Source organism: Falco punctatus (genome assembly GCF_963210335.1).
Source record: "Falco punctatus genome assembly, chromosome: 4".
NCBI classification, from domain to species: domain Eukaryota; kingdom Metazoa; phylum Chordata; class Aves; order Falconiformes; family Falconidae; genus Falco; species Falco punctatus.
The window spans coordinates 24876819-24893996 of NC_137583.1; the positions used below are offsets into that span (position 1 = coordinate 24876819).

Sequence of the window (17178 nt, forward strand, 5' to 3'; positions counted from 1 at the left end):
GCCACTTCTACGCATGCGCTGCCCTTAGCTCGCCGGAAACGTTAGGGTTAGGGTTAAAGTTAGGGTTAGGGCTAGGGTCATGGCCAGGGTTAGGGTCACGGTTAGGTACGTGCAGTTCGACCAGAGAAGGTGCCAGGGAGGATTTCTGCTGGCAGTTCTCACGCTGCCCCGGTAGCCAGGTGAAGCGCACCGCAGGAGTTGGGCTGCCTGCTCTCCGCGGTGAGGTGGGGAACCGCTGAGGTTTGACTCGGCAGGAGCCAAAGTGCTCCGCGGCGCACCCCGCGCACAGCTCCTCCGGGGAAGTTAAGGGTCAGGGTCAGGGTCAGGGTTAGGGTAGGGTTAGGGTAGGGTTGGGGTCAGGGTTAGGGGTCAGGGGTTAGGGTAGGGTTAGGTTAGGGTTAGTTAGGGTTACGGTTAGGATTAGGGTTAAGGTTAGGGTTAGGGTTAGGGTTGGTTAGAGTTAGGGTTAGGGTTAGGGGTTGGTGTCTTGGTTAGGATTAAGGTTAGGGTTAGGGTTAGGTAAGGGTTAGGGTCAGGTTAGGGTTAGGGTCTTGGTTAGGGTTAGTGTTAGGGTTTGTTAGAGTTAGGGTTAGGGTTAGGGGTTGGTGTCTTGGTTAGGGTTAGGGTTAGGGTTAGGGTTGGGGATAGGGTTAGTGTGGGGTCAAGTGGGAGAGTGGGTTCAAGTCCGGGGATGGGGTTGAGCAGGGGGGGAGTCGAGTTGGGGGGTGGGGTCTAATGGGGGGTTGGGTCGATTTGGGAGGTGGGGTCAAGTCGGGGGGTGGGCTCGAGTCAGGGGATGGAGTCGAATCGGAGGGTGAGGTCGAGTGGGGGGATGGTGTCAAGTCTGGGGGTGGGGTCGACTGGGGGGGTCCGGTCGAGGTGGCGGTTTGGGTCGAGTGGGGGGGTGGGGTCTAGTGTTGGGGTTAGGTCGAGTCGGGGGGTGGGGTCGAGTCAGAGGGAGAGGTCGAGTAGGGTGGTGGGGTCGAGTGGGGGGTGGGGTCGAGTCGAGGCGTGGGGCCGAGTTGGGGTGTGCAGTCGAGTGAGGGGGTGGAGTCCATTGGGGGTGTGGGGTTCAGCGGGGTGGTTGGTTCCAGGTGGAGGTGGGGTCAAGAAGGGGAGGGGTCGATTCGGAGGGTGGGGACGAGTGGGGAGGTGAGGTCGAGTAGGGGGGGAGTCGAGTAGGAGGGTGGGGTCGAGACGGGGGCTGGTGTCGAGTGGGGGGTGGGGTCGAGTGGGGGGTGGGGTCGACTGGAGGTGTGGGGGTCGAGTGGGGGTTGGGGTCGAGTCTGGGGGTGGAGTTGAGTGGGGGCGTGGGGTCGAGTCGGGGGTTTGGCTTGAATCGGGGGTTAAGGTCGAGGGGGGGGGGGTGTTGAGTAGGGTGTGGAATTGAGTTGGGGGGTGGAATCGAGTCAGGGGGTGTTTTGGGGTCGGGGGTGAGTTCGAGTGAGGGGGTGGGGTCGAGTCGGGGGGTGGGGTCGATTAGGGGTTTGGAGTTGAGTCGCGGAGTGGGGTGGAGTCGGGGGTGGGGTCGGGTGGGGCCGAGTCGGTGGGTTGGGTCAAGTCCAGAGGTGGGGTCGATGCTGGGGGTGGGGTCGAGTGGGGGTGTGGGGTCGAGTGGGGTCGAGTTGAAGGCTGGGGTCGAGTGGTGTCGAGTGGTGTCGAGTCTAAGGGTCGGGTCAGGTCGAGTGGGGGGAAGGTGTAGAGTCGAGGGGTGATGTCGAGTGGGGGGGGTTGTCGAGTGGGGAATTGGGTCAAGTTGGGAGATGGAGTTGATTTGGGGTGTGGGATCAATTGGGGGCGTGGGATCGAGCGAGGTCACGGACTATGGATTGCAGCATTAAACTGTTTAGAACCTAAGAGTTTTCAGGCACCATATTAATAACACGCTGTTTCAGGTTATTTTAGAATATGGATGTTGATCTGGGCATTAAGTTTGATCACTTGTAATCTTGGTTCTGTATTTCTAAAGAAACAATAGGTGATATTCCTTTCTGTGGCCTTACCTGTTCACAGACTGTATTATTGGCCATGTTAGAAGAAATGTGCTTGATTTATCAAGTAGTAAAAATTTGGCTTTTGTTTAGTAAAGTGTTATTTTGGCTTTTACAAAAGGTATTTATTTTTCCGTTAAAGTCATAATATTATGTTTATAGTATATCTTTATGCTTAATTTCCGGTGTTTAGGAGGCTGGGGGTTGCGGGGTTGTGATTTGTGGGTTTTTTTCTAATTGAAAGTCTGTACTTAAATGCATGGAATTAGCATTTTTATAGATACAATAAGGATGCACACTAAAAAACTCACACACTTTAATTGTTGGGAAGATACTGCAATTTGTAAATCTGTTACAAGTGATGTGATTGCATTCACATTCAGACCTTTGGTCACTGTTGTATAAAAAATTAGGTCACAATACAGTGTGGGATATGAGCAGTTGAGCAGTGGTTCACTGTAACCAAATGTTATGGGATGCTGTTTCGTTTGCTTCCAGGTAAGGTGTAATAACTGTTCTTTTAACCCTGCTGTATCAGTAGGTGTAACTTGGAGAAAGCATCAGTTGAAGATTCTGGAGGGAAGAAGTTGTGCACCTGAAGCCGTGAATCTAAATGATAGCTGGTATATAAGTAATGAAACAACTGTGCTCTTTCCCTTTTCAGTGTTTTTAAAAGTTTGTAATAGAAAGTAATACTTCTAAGCCAAGCAAATAAATGTATTTGCTCAGTTCTAGTAGCAGCTTTGGGTATAAGAAATGAGAAGTATATTGTCCTTACTCTGACTCTAGGATAATGACAAGTACAGTGGAGAATAATTTATGTGTATTGAGTAGAAGAGTTGGCAGTAGCATAAAGTGATATTATGGGACTGCCAAAATTTCGTGTCACAGCCTCTGTTTAGTTGGGAAAGATGAGCATTCATGCACACACAACATGCTTGTGATGAATACATGTATTTAATGTATGTAGCTAACTGTGAGTTGTCTTTGGGAGCACTAGGAGAGCCTTCCAGGATCTTACAGTTGTAGCTTACCCAATGGTTCTGTCTAAGCAGGACAGTAGCACTATAAAAAAAATCTTAAAACTTCCATCACCACCTTTCATTAGCCTTTAATTGTACTTTTGTCACTACAAAACATGTCACATCATCCAGTGTAAATTGAGTTGTTGAAAAGAAGAGATGGTCCCTTGAACTTGTAAACCAGACATGTTAATTATTTGGTCCTAGGCCTCTGTTTCCTTTGTAGTTAAAGGAAATCATAGAATCATATGATGGTTTGGGTTGGAAGTGACCTTAAAGATCAACAGAATATGGAACATTAAAATTTTCTAGTAACTTGCAAAGTCAAACCAGTCATTTTGGACAGTTAAATATGTATCATAATGTTCTACTATGATTTTTACAGGGTGGTTATGTTATGATGGATAAGAAAAGAACAGAAAAGAAAAGAGAATATTGTAGATGAACTCTTAAGAACTTAGGTGAATCAAATAAAGAACATGTGGTAAACAGCTGCTGCTTAATATGTACAGAAAGTTGATCTTCATCTTTTTATTTAATCTGTCACCTAATTTTTTTGGTTTGTCCATTAGTGGATTACATTTTACAAGTTTTAGTTCCAGAAGTTAAGAGCAACAAGTTGACTGGTTTCCATGGGAACTAATTCAAGTTATTGTTTGCATTGTTAATATCTGAAAGTAGCTTTGTTGGTACAAGTCAATATGCGGCAAAAGGTTTGTGAAAGGGAGATGTTCTGAGTTGTCTGAAGGTATTGAGCAGGGACTGCTTAAGTGAGTGTCATCTGTATGTGTGCACTGAGTTCCGGTTCAGACATAATCATTTTGATATTTGCAAGACCTCCTAATTGAAGTTGCTAGTAATCCCTAATTATGCTACATTATTTTGAATTAGTGTCTAGTGTTAATTTTGTTGCTGAGTGTGAATTGTAAGTTAAATGCTCTCCTATAGAAGTTGATTTTTATTTTTTTTTAAGTCAAATATCGGTCTTTGGTACATCAAATATTGTAACAATAAAATTTTTGTAATATCCATAACAGTATAGAAATAAAAAAAAGCAAAGTATATCTTTTTCAAGAAATCATTTCTAGAAATGGTTGTGTAATGCTTGGTCATGCTTACTCAGGAAAGTAGAAAGTAGCATGTTCAACTGGAAACAGTACTGCAGTTCCTTCCTCTTTGACTTGAATCCTAATGCTTTCCTTGCTTTGTTCAATTCAAGGGCTTGGTTTACAGGGACTAAAATAAACAGAATAGCACCTGCAGCTTAGTCACAAATGGGAACATCTTGAACTAGCTACGCAAACAAATGAAATCATGGAGTAATTTAACCTTTTCTGAAATGCCTTAGATGCTCTATCAACACTCTTTTTTAAGATTGATCAGCATTTTGGCTATCAAAGGACTCTGAACACCTAAAGGAATTGTTAAAAGATTATGATCCACTTTATTGATACAAATAACTAATTATTTTCTGAACTGTCAGAGCACACCTCTTGTGAAAAGCTCTGTATATTTTCTCTTTCTTTTTTAAAATAAATGCCCATTTTAAGGGCACTAAAATGTTTAGCAAATGTATGATGTGTTAGTATAAATTTGACCCTTACTCCAGACTGGAGCTATGAAGCACTTTATAATAGCAAAATGAACACTTGTGTTTTGATTTAATTTTTGTTGTATGTTGTCAACTTCAATTACATGAATAGATTCTGCTGGCTACGCTGTTTGTATTTGCTGGCCACAGAAAATCATGGACCACATGTTAGCTTACCAGTTCCTTCCACAAAGTTCTGTCATACAGCAGAACAACTGAACTTGCTTTTTGCCAGGTAAGTCTGAGTTGATCTTGCAATTATTTGAACACTGCTGCTAAGCACTTCTTAATAAAACTGGTATTAAGAACTTTTGAATTTTTTTTAATTGGAATTAAATTGCTTCTGAAATGATATGTCACTTATGTTTTATTGAAAAAAGAGATCTTATTTAAATGTGTAGATATGCACAAGGATGAGAAACTAGAAGCATAATTTGTAAACAGCAATGCACATGGTTGGTTTTTTGTTGGTGTTTTTTTTATTATTGGTTGGTGGGGTTTTTTTTGTTTTGTTACTTTGTCCTGCTAAATTTACATATTATAAAACTGACTTTGTGTTGTTTTCCAAGATGAGTCTAAATTTATTTGCTGCCAGTGTTAATACAGGCATTTTAAATTTTGGTATAGTACTAAAGCAAATAGAAAATTTTGACAATCAACATCATAGATTGAAAAAATAGGAATGTCATGTTTAGATTTTTCTGAGGATTTGCAAATGGCATATTTCCATGCCTAGCATAAGCATGTGTGTAGCATCCAAACAAGATACTTCATGTTTTACCTTTCTAGTTTAAAGTATTTTTATGAAGCTGTTTATTTTAATAGAAGTAGTGAGAATATGCACTGTAATAGATCAAATAATAAGTTAATCCCACTGAATGACTTAGTGTTGCCTCAATATGAGCATTGTTGACTAAGAAAAGATGAGATTAAATCAAATTATGTCTGCTCATGAGATGATTAAAAGTAAAAAATTGTTGAAGACTGTATCTGGAAGTCCTTCACTTCTACCAAATTGTAGGACAATGCTTATCTATTACACTTTCAAGTATTGTTGCCATAATTCTTGTGCTACTGAGTGCTCAGGTAGCAGCTTTTAGGAAGGACAGACTTACTAGTTGTAGATGAAATAACATGTCCTCTTACTGTGATTCAGAATTTTCAACATGACTCAAGTCTTTATGAACTTTCTGCTACGAACAGTACTGGACTGTAATTAAAGTGTAACATAGTTTCTACTTACAAAGTATAGTGTCGGTAAAAGGTATATTAAAAGATGTGTTCCATGTTATCTGGAGGGATTAATAGATGCTAGCTTCAATGCTTGGTTATAAATACCTTGCACAGCTACCTAGGTGACCACGTCTCTCTTTCACATGATAGAATAGCAAAGCAGTTCACACTCTTCTTTAAAGAAGATTGTTGACAGTGTATTATCTTTAAAAGGCGGTTAATCCTAGACTGCTTTTTCCTTTGCTCCATCAGATTGTTTCTGTATGCTGCAAAGTGATGAAAGTAGCTGTTTCTTAAAGGAAAGTAGTAGACGTGAGAAATTTTATATAATCAGTAGTAGACAATTTAAACATTAATTCCATCATAAAGGATTGATTTCATTTTAGTGACTTGAATAGTATGCGTATTGAAACTTGGCTTGCTTAACTTTAAAATATTTGTGAGAAGTCTAGCATCTTGAATAAAGTCTATTATTAATTAGCATTTTAAAGCCTCCAAAGTATGAACACAGAAGATAATTGTAATATATTTACTTAAAACATTTTTATGAGACCATGCAAGTATTTAAACACTAAGATTTACAATATTCCTATGAGTTATATCCTTTTCACTGATGGGTAATATGAAGCCCAAAAGATTTTACCAAATGTTGTTTGAATATGTTAGTTTTGAGAAGGCAGTAACGTGAAAAAACAGTAGGTAAATCATCTGTATGGCCCTGCACAGTGACCAGGGTAAGCTTTAGCTTCCTGGCGCTCTTAAGGGAGCTGTGGGAGGCAACCTTTGTTCATCACAGACCCACACTCTCTGCCTGGTAATTAATTTGCACTTAGCAGGCCACATCTCCCGTTACAAATGAGGTACCTTTTTTTTTTTTTTTTTTTTCCCCCTGGAGATGGTACCGGAAGGAATGTATCATCTGTTGACTCATCCTCTGCCCCTGTGCAGATATAAGAATTTTCTTTACTTTTGTTAGTTTATGTGTGTATTTGCTAGTGTAGCTTTCTTTTCAGACTTTAATCAGTCCAAAGACTTAAGATTAAGATCTCCTTCCAAGAATTAGCAATGCGAATTTCAGTGTAACTATGATTTCTCTTTCAATATAGTAATTTGATGTCAGTTTTACTTTCAAAGTTCTTATACTGTATCCAAAATACTTTTAATGAGAGAGGCTACGTAAGAAGCAAAATATGCAAAAGTGTTAAATGAGTTTCTGGAAGTCTTCTAGTGTCTGCTCAGTGGTATTAATTTAATTAGGAGTAGACAGTTACAAAAAATTTAATCTCAGTAATTTTATTGAATAAAAGAGGAAATTTATCTGAAGTACACGTCAGTCCAGCCTTAACTCTATGTGCCTTTAAGAAGCATGTCATTCCAATGCTGATACGGTGAGAAGCATGACAGGACTGCAGTTCTATCGTATACTTATGTACACTGTTTTTTAAAAGAAGCTAACAGTAAGATTTTGGTAATGCATAATCCAAGGTGATTACTCATAGTTAGTCAGCCGTGATGTTTCTCATCTTTTTCTGCTTTGTCTAATTACCTTTGTAAAAATAGCTATATATGATTTAAATCATTATTGCTGTGTTTTTTACCACAGAAATTATCTTCGTTAATTAATATATCAACACTGTATTGTAACTGTATGATTTCTCCTTCAATCTAATAATTTGATGTCAGTTTTACTTTCAAAGTTCATATACTGTATCCAAAATACTTTTAATGAGAGAGGCTATGTAAGAAACCAACTGCACAAGTTGCAAGAAACATGGAGCTGTCAGCGGTGTTGACACTGCGTCTCTTTGGGAGAAGGAACAGGATTATACTGTGTGATGTAGTAGAATACTAAAATGGTTGAATACTTTCAAGACTTTTTCAGGAAAATTGTCTTTTGGTCTTTTAATCCGCTGTGGAATACATGAAATGAGGGGCCTGAATCTCAACAGAATAAGCATTGTTCTTGCAACAGAGGCAAACGTAATTTGAGACATTTTCTGCAACCAGTGAAATTATGAATGTCAAAAATGAATTGGATGAACATATTCGGTTAATTTACTGATAATCTGGATGTTTATTAATAGCAAGTACTTTCCAAGTCTGTGTCCTTTTTGTGCTCGGTCACATACTCATCTTTACGGGTTCTAGATGCTATTTCAGTAAGTGGGTTTGAAACCTACTAAGAAAATGAAAAAAAAACCAACCAAACAAACAAAAGAACTTTTCTGGAACAGTTTATTGTTAAAATTGCAGTACCAAATGCAAAAGGTTATTTTTTGGTTTTCACATCTTTACTATTTTACAAACACCGATGTATGAGACTTCGTGTAAAAGCCAGATTAGTGATTTGGAGGAAGAGCTTTAAGTGACTTTCAAATATTCTGTAAGCATTTCCAAAGCTGCTGCTGCTGCTGCTATTATTATTATTATTTATCTCTCTTTCAGTTTTGTAATTGAATACAAGTTGGAGTACAAACTTTGGAGTTTGGGGGAAAATGGTGTATGGACATGCAGAAAAAGGTATTCAGAACAATTATAAAGGGAACCCCAGTAGCTTTTCATGTAGGAATTTAATAAGATCTCAGATGTTTAATAGGATGCAAGAACAGCTGAAATGAAATTGGGCATATACAATATGTGCTACTGTCTACCAAACAGAACGTGCTGCATTTTCGAGGGCACAGAGAAACCGTCAGGTACTGGACTGCGGAGCATTACTGGTTTTGTAGCACACACCTGGATTTGGTATTGCTGCAGAAACTGACTTGAGATGGATTTCCTGCAGCCAACCTTACCATTTGTTTCTTAATTTTCTTCTTACCCCTTGCTGATCGGCTGCATGCCAAGAGGAGTCATCATTTAAAAACACTGCAACTTTTCCTGTCTTTGAAGCAGGTATTTCATCCCCAGTTCTTGTCTCTGGGAAGTGACTCTCTTAGCTTACAGTTACCGTATTGTTCAGTGAACTAAATGTTCCTGTGTATTTTGAATCTTTATGTCTGACTCCTACTTGTATTGATCCTGCAGAAAAAAAGGAGGTACTGGGCATTCCAAGGGTCTGACCACTGGGACTCAGCCAATTTGAGGATTAGAAAGGAAGTTTGCTGTAGGTGTATCTACGCACTTTATAGGGCCAGCCTGCATTCTGAAAGCGTAGTTCTTGCCCTTCTGTTATGAGATGGAGGGAGGGATTGCCAAGTTAGTCTGACATTGGGACTTAACGCGTTATCTCAGATGCAAGTCATCAATGCTCACTGTTCAGATTGAAGTAATATTTGAGACTGTAACAGTCGCCTAAATGCTTATTACCGCTCTGTTATTAGAGATCATAGTCCCCACTGTACAGATTTTTCAAGTCTTTCTAGGCGTTGACGAGGAGATCCAAAAGCTTTGTGCAAGTGACCTTCATTGGCAACTGTTAAGCTAACATGCTGGATGAGGTGCTTAAGCTTTTTTAGTGTTTCTTGACACTGAAGAAAACAAAGACAAAAAAATCACCCAACAAAACCAAACCCAACATTTGCAATTCTAGTATTCTTCCCAGTAAAGATTCTGTTGTATTACAAACTGCTAGCTATATATGTCACTTAAAATCTTACTGAGTTTTATACATGGAGAAACTTAAACCTAGGTGATTTGACTGTTGACGTTCACACCATGATTCTGTAATAAATTCTCTACTGGAGCCTGGTATTGCTAATATTTAATCTGGTGTGACTATTAATAATTTGATAACTGTGTGGTGTATAGTGACCTAGGTGTGTGTGTGAATGCATGACTAATGTTAAGGTTAGCCATTTGACTTGGCCAGAGTTTGAATGCACTGTGATTCTTGAACTGGTTTTGCCAGCAGACTTGTAAAGTAACAGCAGATTTACTACCCAAGTGTCGTCTGGATTTCACAGTTTTGGCCAAATAAAATAGCAGTTCTAGTGTCTCAGGTGGCAGGGAAGTATGTATTTCCCTCCCTTCTAAGATTTTTCTAAGGAAATATACTTTGGTTTTTGAAGATAAAATGTTTAAAAATAAAAGAAGCGTTTGTCTTCAGCAGTTAAGAAAGATAGCAACCACCTACAATCTGTGAGAACACTTACATAAGGCTCATACATGGTACAGGAGTTCTCTTTTGCCAGTGCTGGAACACCGTTCCTATGCAGTTGTCAAGTAAATGTGAACCAAAGCCTTACTTGCAGTGCTGGTGCATATTCTATTTTGATCATCTATTCTGAAGGTTAAATAGGAAAATTTTGTTCTAGTTTTCTCTTTACTACTTTTAAACATTTTGCTGACTTCAATGTTTTAAAAAAACAAACAAAAAACCAACCAAACAAAAAAGAACCAAACTGAAATCCCTTGGGACTATTGAAAGAGTGGAGTAGTTTTGTTTTAGTTGCTACAAATAAGATGGTATTATACTTTCCAACACTTGATAAGTGGAAATGTTTTTTGCATCAAAGGTAATGTTGACTCATGCAACTTAAACCTTTAGATGTCTTAGTTTCAAGGAAGGGAGTGGAAACCCCTGAAATGACAAGTGATTTCTGTCTGTCAGATTAGCCTTGTATACAATGGAGCTTTCTTGGATTATGCAGGGTAAAATATTGAGACTTTAATAGTACAGTTTCCTTTTGTAAATTGATTTTTCCTGTATGTTTTTACTGTTGCGTTTTGGTTATGTTATTAATACATTTTTGTGTATAGGCCTGCTTAAAGTCAGGGGTTAATAAATAATGATTGCCATCTGTAAATGCAGATAAAGAATATGAAATAATTCTTCAAGAGGGAGAAGGCTTCAAATAAACAAGAAAAGGGAGGCAAATGTGTTGTCTTTAATATAAAATATGATAGTATCATGGTACATTAAATTCTAAATCAGGTTAAGTTTCTCACTTTTGCATGTAATGACTGGACAAAGTATTTATTGTACAGGGTTTGACTTTAATCAGGGTGAACTAATGTTTTCTCCTGCTGTTTTATGTGTTTGAATTGCTGATGTCCAAGCGATCAGTTCCATTAGAAATGTTAGAATGAAATATGGCTTTTGAAAACTGAAGATAAATGGGGGATGTTCTGCATATCTTGAGTCTAGTTTCATGTGAAGTAAATGCTGCTGGCTGTAACCTCCAGCTGATGATAAAGCAATTGTATGCACCTTCTCTAGCAGTTAAAATCAGCGTGCTAAAAAAAGAGTAGTGGTTTATTCTCATACATAAAACAGTGTAAAAAGATGTTGCTTACATAGTGATGCCTTTTCTTTTTCTTGTGTCTTGTTTGTTTTGAAAGGTATTCATCAAAATTTTTTTTATTTAAGTTTCAGAATTACTTTATCAATTAATAAGGAAAACCTTATGCCTAAAACAAACTAGTAATTATGTGGATGCAAAGTTTAGAAATTGTCTTTAGAAAGTTGAACAGCTGAATTCTCCTTTTAGATTCTAGTGGAACAAGAGAGAAGAATCAAAGTAATTTTTTGTTTCCTTATTGTAAGTCTTCAATTTGTCATCTTTATAATATGGCTTATATGTCCTGTTCATTGATTCATTAAGGAGCTGTCTTGATGATGTAGGTCACAGACTTCTCCCCCTGCCCCCGCCCCCCCCCAAGAAAAACTTATAAACGTTGGTAGAGGTGTGTGTGTTTTCATGTGAGGTTTTTTTGGGTTTTTGTTTGTTTTTTCAGGAACATCAAGAGAATTCATTGCTCTAAGCTTAAAAAATATTTCCATAGTCTGATATGATAACAGTTCATCAGTACAAATGAAAAGACATGAGAGATTTGTGATTTGAGATATGACTGAGGAATTTAGACTTTCTGGGAATTCTAGAGTGTCTTTCCTTCAAAGGTGATATAGCGACAGGGTTGTTCTAGTGTTAAAAGGATCATTTAAGTAAATACCTGGATTTTTAACAGCCTATAGGTGAAGGGGCTTGCATCACCCTTGCAGTGAAAAACTGGAGGTCCTTCTGCATGTAACAGTGTGTAGTGACCTCATCCTGCTCTGTCAATTGGTGTAGACAACTGCTTGAAGAAACAAAAAAGGCATCAGTTGTGGTATTTCAGTGAGGATGCTACAACATGTTTTGGTTTTGCTTCCTAGAGTCCTGTGCCTGTGAAATTCTGTAGTAAAGGTTGGTGAACTGATAAATAGTGGATGCTTAGGCTTGCTGCAAGTTTGGTTTTTTTTCATGAACTGCTTTCTTTTCAGTGGTTAAAATTGTTTATCCAAAAAGATTTAGGACAAGGAATTTGCAATACCTGAGACTTTACTGTGAATTGGAAACTTTCAAGTTAGGGTTGGAGTTCTGCATTGAAGAAAGTGGTTTTAGAGGTTTTCTGATGATCAAGTTCATGTACTGTATGAAACCCTAGTAAAAACGGGGATCTGAGAGTCACTATCAGCAGTATCATCTGTGTTAGAGCAAAACAGCAAGAGGCAACAGTCACAGCTTGCAGTAGAGGAAATTCTGTTTGAAGGGGGTGGGCGAGGCATTCACAATGAGGTTACCCAGAGTTGCTGGAATCACCAGCTTTGGAGATTTTCAGAACCTGACCAGACAAATTCCTGAGCAGCTGGTAGACCTACTCAGGATTGGGGATGGACTAGATGGCTTCCAGAAGGTTGCCTTCTAACCCGATTTTGTCAGGTTCAAACCACAGATTCAGCATGTTTTGTGTGAAAAGTCAACTTGTTGTGAGTTCCAGTGCAATGATGCAAGCAGTATCATTTAATATCTTGCATATAATTCTTGTGTGCCTTGTTCCTAGTTGAATCTGAACAATAAAACCATGTTTATGTACATTCCCGAAATGAAAAATAAGAAATGGACATGAAACTGATGTAGCAGTGTGTTGTAGAAGTGAAAAAAGTGAAACTGGTTTAATTTAAAGCAAGATATCTAGTTGTCTGTGATGGGAAAAGTGTTAGTCAAAGCTAACATGCAACATAGTAAGTATTAAACCTTTAGTACAAGAAGGTGTTTATATTAATTTCATACTAATTTAATGGCCTGAATACAGCTAATGTGGTTTAATCTCTTTGAAGATTGACTCCAAGACTTAACTCATAGCTCATAAATTGTACATAAAATGCTGTGAATATGAGCAAATAAGCAGCTAAATTTTCACTTAAATTCTTCTCTGAAGAGACTTGCTTGGTTAATAATGTACTTATTTTGTATGGAAGAGTGGGAGTTTGAGGAGAGTGTAATGTCAGGAAATGGAATGAGAGCTGGGTAAATTATGATTCTAAAAGCTAAGAACAAAGAAAAAAACTTGCATAACACTAAGTTACTGTGTCTTCATTTAATATGAAAGCACCAGCTGGCAACTGGATAATAATGAATACGTGCTTTACCATCATAATTGTTCTACTGAGGTTTATTATCAAGCAGTACTTGCTTATATTTCTTATTTTTAAATTGGCACTTTCAGTAACATGATTCTTTACCCCTTTTTGTAGTGTAGGCCATTCGTTGGTGGTCATGAGCATTTTTTGTCATCTTGATGTTTTTTAATTGAAATATTTTGCATATGGTCACTGAAACACATGTTGCATTTTAAAAACCTTTCAATACACACTCCAACATGTGTGGTATTTGTATTCAGCATCTCTGAAGGTTGAATTTAAAGTCTGAGTAGGGGCAAGCAGGAGTGTTTCTTAAGAAAAATAACTACAAATAAACAAACAATGTAATAATAAGACATTTCTTCATTTTTATGGTTCTTAATGAATTGTTAATATTTCCTATTGTTCAATTTTCCAAGAATCCAGGGATGGACTTTTCAATTAAACCCATAATGATTTATTGAAATTTTAGAGTTCTGTGAGCTATAAAAAGCCTGTACCAGTAATTCATGCTTCTGTCTCTCCTCACTGTAGATTAAGTACCACATTAATGATGGAAAGGAAAGAAATAATAAATTGAGACTTCTATTCCACTCTGTAAACTATTTTACAATAAGTAGCTAGTATGCAATATAATTAATTTGAAAAAAATCATGGCAAAAAGCCTTCCTTGCTGGAGCGACTGAAGATTAACTAGTTCTAATAATACAATTCTGTGGTGGTATGAAGTCCTGTATTAATACCAGTTGATTTTTGATCCATATGAAATTTGTGCAGTGCTTCAAAATATTAAAAGTCATTTATATGTTACCATACATTAATTCAGCGTTCTCTAGTATCAGCTACTGAAAAAAAATAATAAAAGTTTTGCTGATAAACGGGCTATGTCCATTGCTAGAAGGGTAGGGCACAGGAACCTCCGGGCATTCGTAGGGGCATTTAAGACTGTGTAATTTTTCTGCCAAAGAGACTGGAGAAACTGTCCTGCTTCTCAAAACCAAACAACTGTTTAATTGCTTGTAAATACATTGCTTAACTATATTTTTGCAAACACTTAATATCTGTGGGAAATTAATAGATAATGTACATAATTTTAAAGTTGAATTTTGTGTGCAAAGGAACTGACAGAACCAAAAACCGAACAAAAAAACAAGTAATGTGTCTCCATTTTTTTTTTTCTTTATTAGTGTTATCAACTATAGTGGGATTAAGAGACTGCTTGCTTTCCCTGTCTCCAGACAGTTTAACACAATGGATCACTTGGGGACGGCAGATGCTGAGGATGACTCCGGATCACTAACACGGCTTGCTCCTAGTCCTCATAGCGAAGCAGTTGCACATGAGTTTAAGGAGCTCTCGTTGCAGTCCAATCAGTACTTACCTCCTCTCAATGAACGGAAGAATGGTGAGTGCAAAAGTGATTGTTCTTCTTTTCTCTGCATTGCTTAGTTTTTTTCTGTGGGAATAATGTTTGTTTGATTTCTTCAAATAACATTAATTGACTCTATTCACCTGCTCTTCCCAAACCACATTATGTAGTGCTGCAGTGTTTGCTGTGAAATCTGTCCTGATCAGCTTTACCTGTCATGGTAACTTGTAAGTCTGACTTCAAAACACCAACTGGAAGGGTCTGTTGAGGCATATAGAATGGAGTTGTTTATATTTTTTAATAGTTTTAAAACCACAGCTAGTGTATAATAGTTAATTAAATATTTTTGAGGGTTGTATTATTATCAGACAAAAAGGGATCATTATCAAGAACAGGGGTTTTTATGCAAAAATAGTACAGAATTGAAGTTTCACTTTGTATCCCTGAAAGTTTAATTCACAAGGTTGAAAAATGAAAGAAAAATAGATCTACATGGTGAAATCTTTCCAGTATCTTTTCTCATTGTTGATGTTGGCATGGCAACTTAGAAAAAAAGTGTTTCCACTGTTACAGTAAGCATCAGGAGGAATTAGATCTGAATCCATATGTAGGCTCATTTTTATTAGGCAGAAGGCAGGACCTTTTTTTTGATGTTTTTTTTTTTTTCTCATACTGGTATCTTCTAATAATGAAGATTTGTTTTCCAGTATTTGTAGTAAATAGTAGGAACACTGACATTATTATGTTAATTATTTGATTCTTTAAGCATTTTTTAAAATCAGTTTAGCTACAGTTATCGATTAATTCAGCTGTAATAGTATAAGCAATATTAAATAAGACAAGAACTATCTGAAAATTCTGGCTTTAAAGCAAACAACAACAACTATCTGAATACCCTGGCTTTAAAGCAGAAAAAACAGGGATATATGTTACTAGGCTGTATATATATATATCAAATACCTGGGGACAGGTCCAAGTCATGGTATCCCGTGTTCCGGAAAGACATGAAATATTGTCTATAACCAAGATGCTTCTGTTTACACAAAGAGGGACTATGTGGTGCCTTGTGTACGCATCCTCAGTATTATATAGTACTCCCAAGAATGAAAAACATAATAAAGTGAAAGTACGGTAGCGGAGAGACTTAGGCTTAGTATTACATAAATGTGGAATAACCACCTCTTGGAATACTTGAGCTTGTCTTGTACAATTACTTCCTTGTTTGTTTTCTGTGTGTGCATATCTTGAAACACAGACTACTATGTTAATTGATACAATATATTCAAAGTATTTTAAACTAAGGGACCTGCAGCTGTTTTATTAATATTTTGGCTCTGCACCCATAAGAATTATTTTTTGTATGGCAGAAGAAAAACCGGTAACTTGGGAGGCATTGGTTTCTGTTTGCTACCATTTGATGTTAAATTGATAATAGGTATGTCTATACCAGAAGTTTGTTGTAAGATAGCTTATATCATTTTACCTTTTTATCCAGAAAGCAACAGAAACATGTATTTATAGAAAGCTATTTCATAATAGACCTAAAAATTCCAACACATAACTAACTCGTAAATCTCATCGAAAAGAGAATGTAGTGGGTTTTTTATGCATCCTGTGTGTAACTATACCTCTGGGAAATCTGCTGCTTTTTTTTTTTTAATTGGCTGAAAAAACAAAATGGATGACACAAGTATCTACGTTGAGTCTAAGTCAAACTTCTCATTTCTGAAGGCTACTGCCACAAGAATGCACTAAATGAAACAGGAAAGATCCCTTAGGAGATGGATGGCAAGCTTGTTAGTTTCTCTTTTGCCAAACCTTGCTATGACTGTGTTAAGTACATATTTATTTCCTTCACTTAATTTCATTGTTTTGTTATCTTCCTGCTTTTACTAATAAAGATTAATAGTCAAACAAGCAGTAAAATTCGGTACATAGTTAAACTTAGTCATGTTTGCTCTTTAGTCTTTCTTTTTTAGTTTTTCTGTATTAGACAGTTGTTGCTTTTCTTAGGCATTCTTCCCATAACTTGAAAATATTTTTGTGCTTTCATGAATTAGTGAACTAATTTATAGGTAGGTTTTGTATTGTCTTCATATATAATCTGCTTCTTGTTTATTTTCCAAAGAAGAGGCAGCAGGGAGAGATTTTAATGCTTAAGGGCTCTGGCTCATTGAAGTAACAGAGGAGATTTTCGTTAAGTAAAGTGGTGGTGGGAAAATGAATTATTTGAGAAGCTGCCTCACTCCTCTGTGCTAGTTGACTCAGGAACTGTTACCCTGTTACTCTTTGTTATTTATTATAATTCGTTTTATGACTTAGGATACTTTTGAGCATCTCTCCATAGTATCAGGCCTCCCACAAAGATTTTAATGTCATCTTTGAGAAAGAGATTTTATGAAGTTCACATAATGAACTCATGTCATCTGTGTCTTCTGTGACAAGACCAAGTCATGTGGCTGAGCTTGGCCAAAAGGTTAGGTATTATTTTCAAGGCCATTAGCACAACTTTGTTGCTTTTGAAAAGGAAAAGGCTTAACAATCTGCAAGGCAGACTGAGAAACCATGTAGTTGAGGAATTTTTGGAGGAGCACAGTCTGACAGGCATGATAAAGAAGTGTTTGATG

At 37.6% G+C, this 17178-nt stretch overlaps 1 protein-coding gene across 1 annotated transcript; it reads left to right on the plus strand.

Annotated features, from left to right (window-relative positions):
• Nucleotides 1-1413: 1413 nt before the first annotated feature.
• LOC308063951 (uncharacterized protein) lies at nt 1414-16962 on the plus strand. The gene has a single exon (XM_080387672.1). It carries the CDS (start codon nt 14434-14436, stop codon nt 14629-14631), a length of 198 nt encoding a protein of 65 aa, XP_080243798.1. The 5' UTR covers nt 1414-14433; the 3' UTR covers nt 14632-16962.
• Nucleotides 16963-17178: the final 216 nt, after the last annotated feature.

What these genes read in the sequence shown, in the direction of transcription:
- LOC308063951 (XM_080387672.1), top strand. Translation starts at nt 14,434, where the DNA reads ATGGATCACTTGGGGACGGCAGATGCTGAGGATGACTCCGGATCACTA.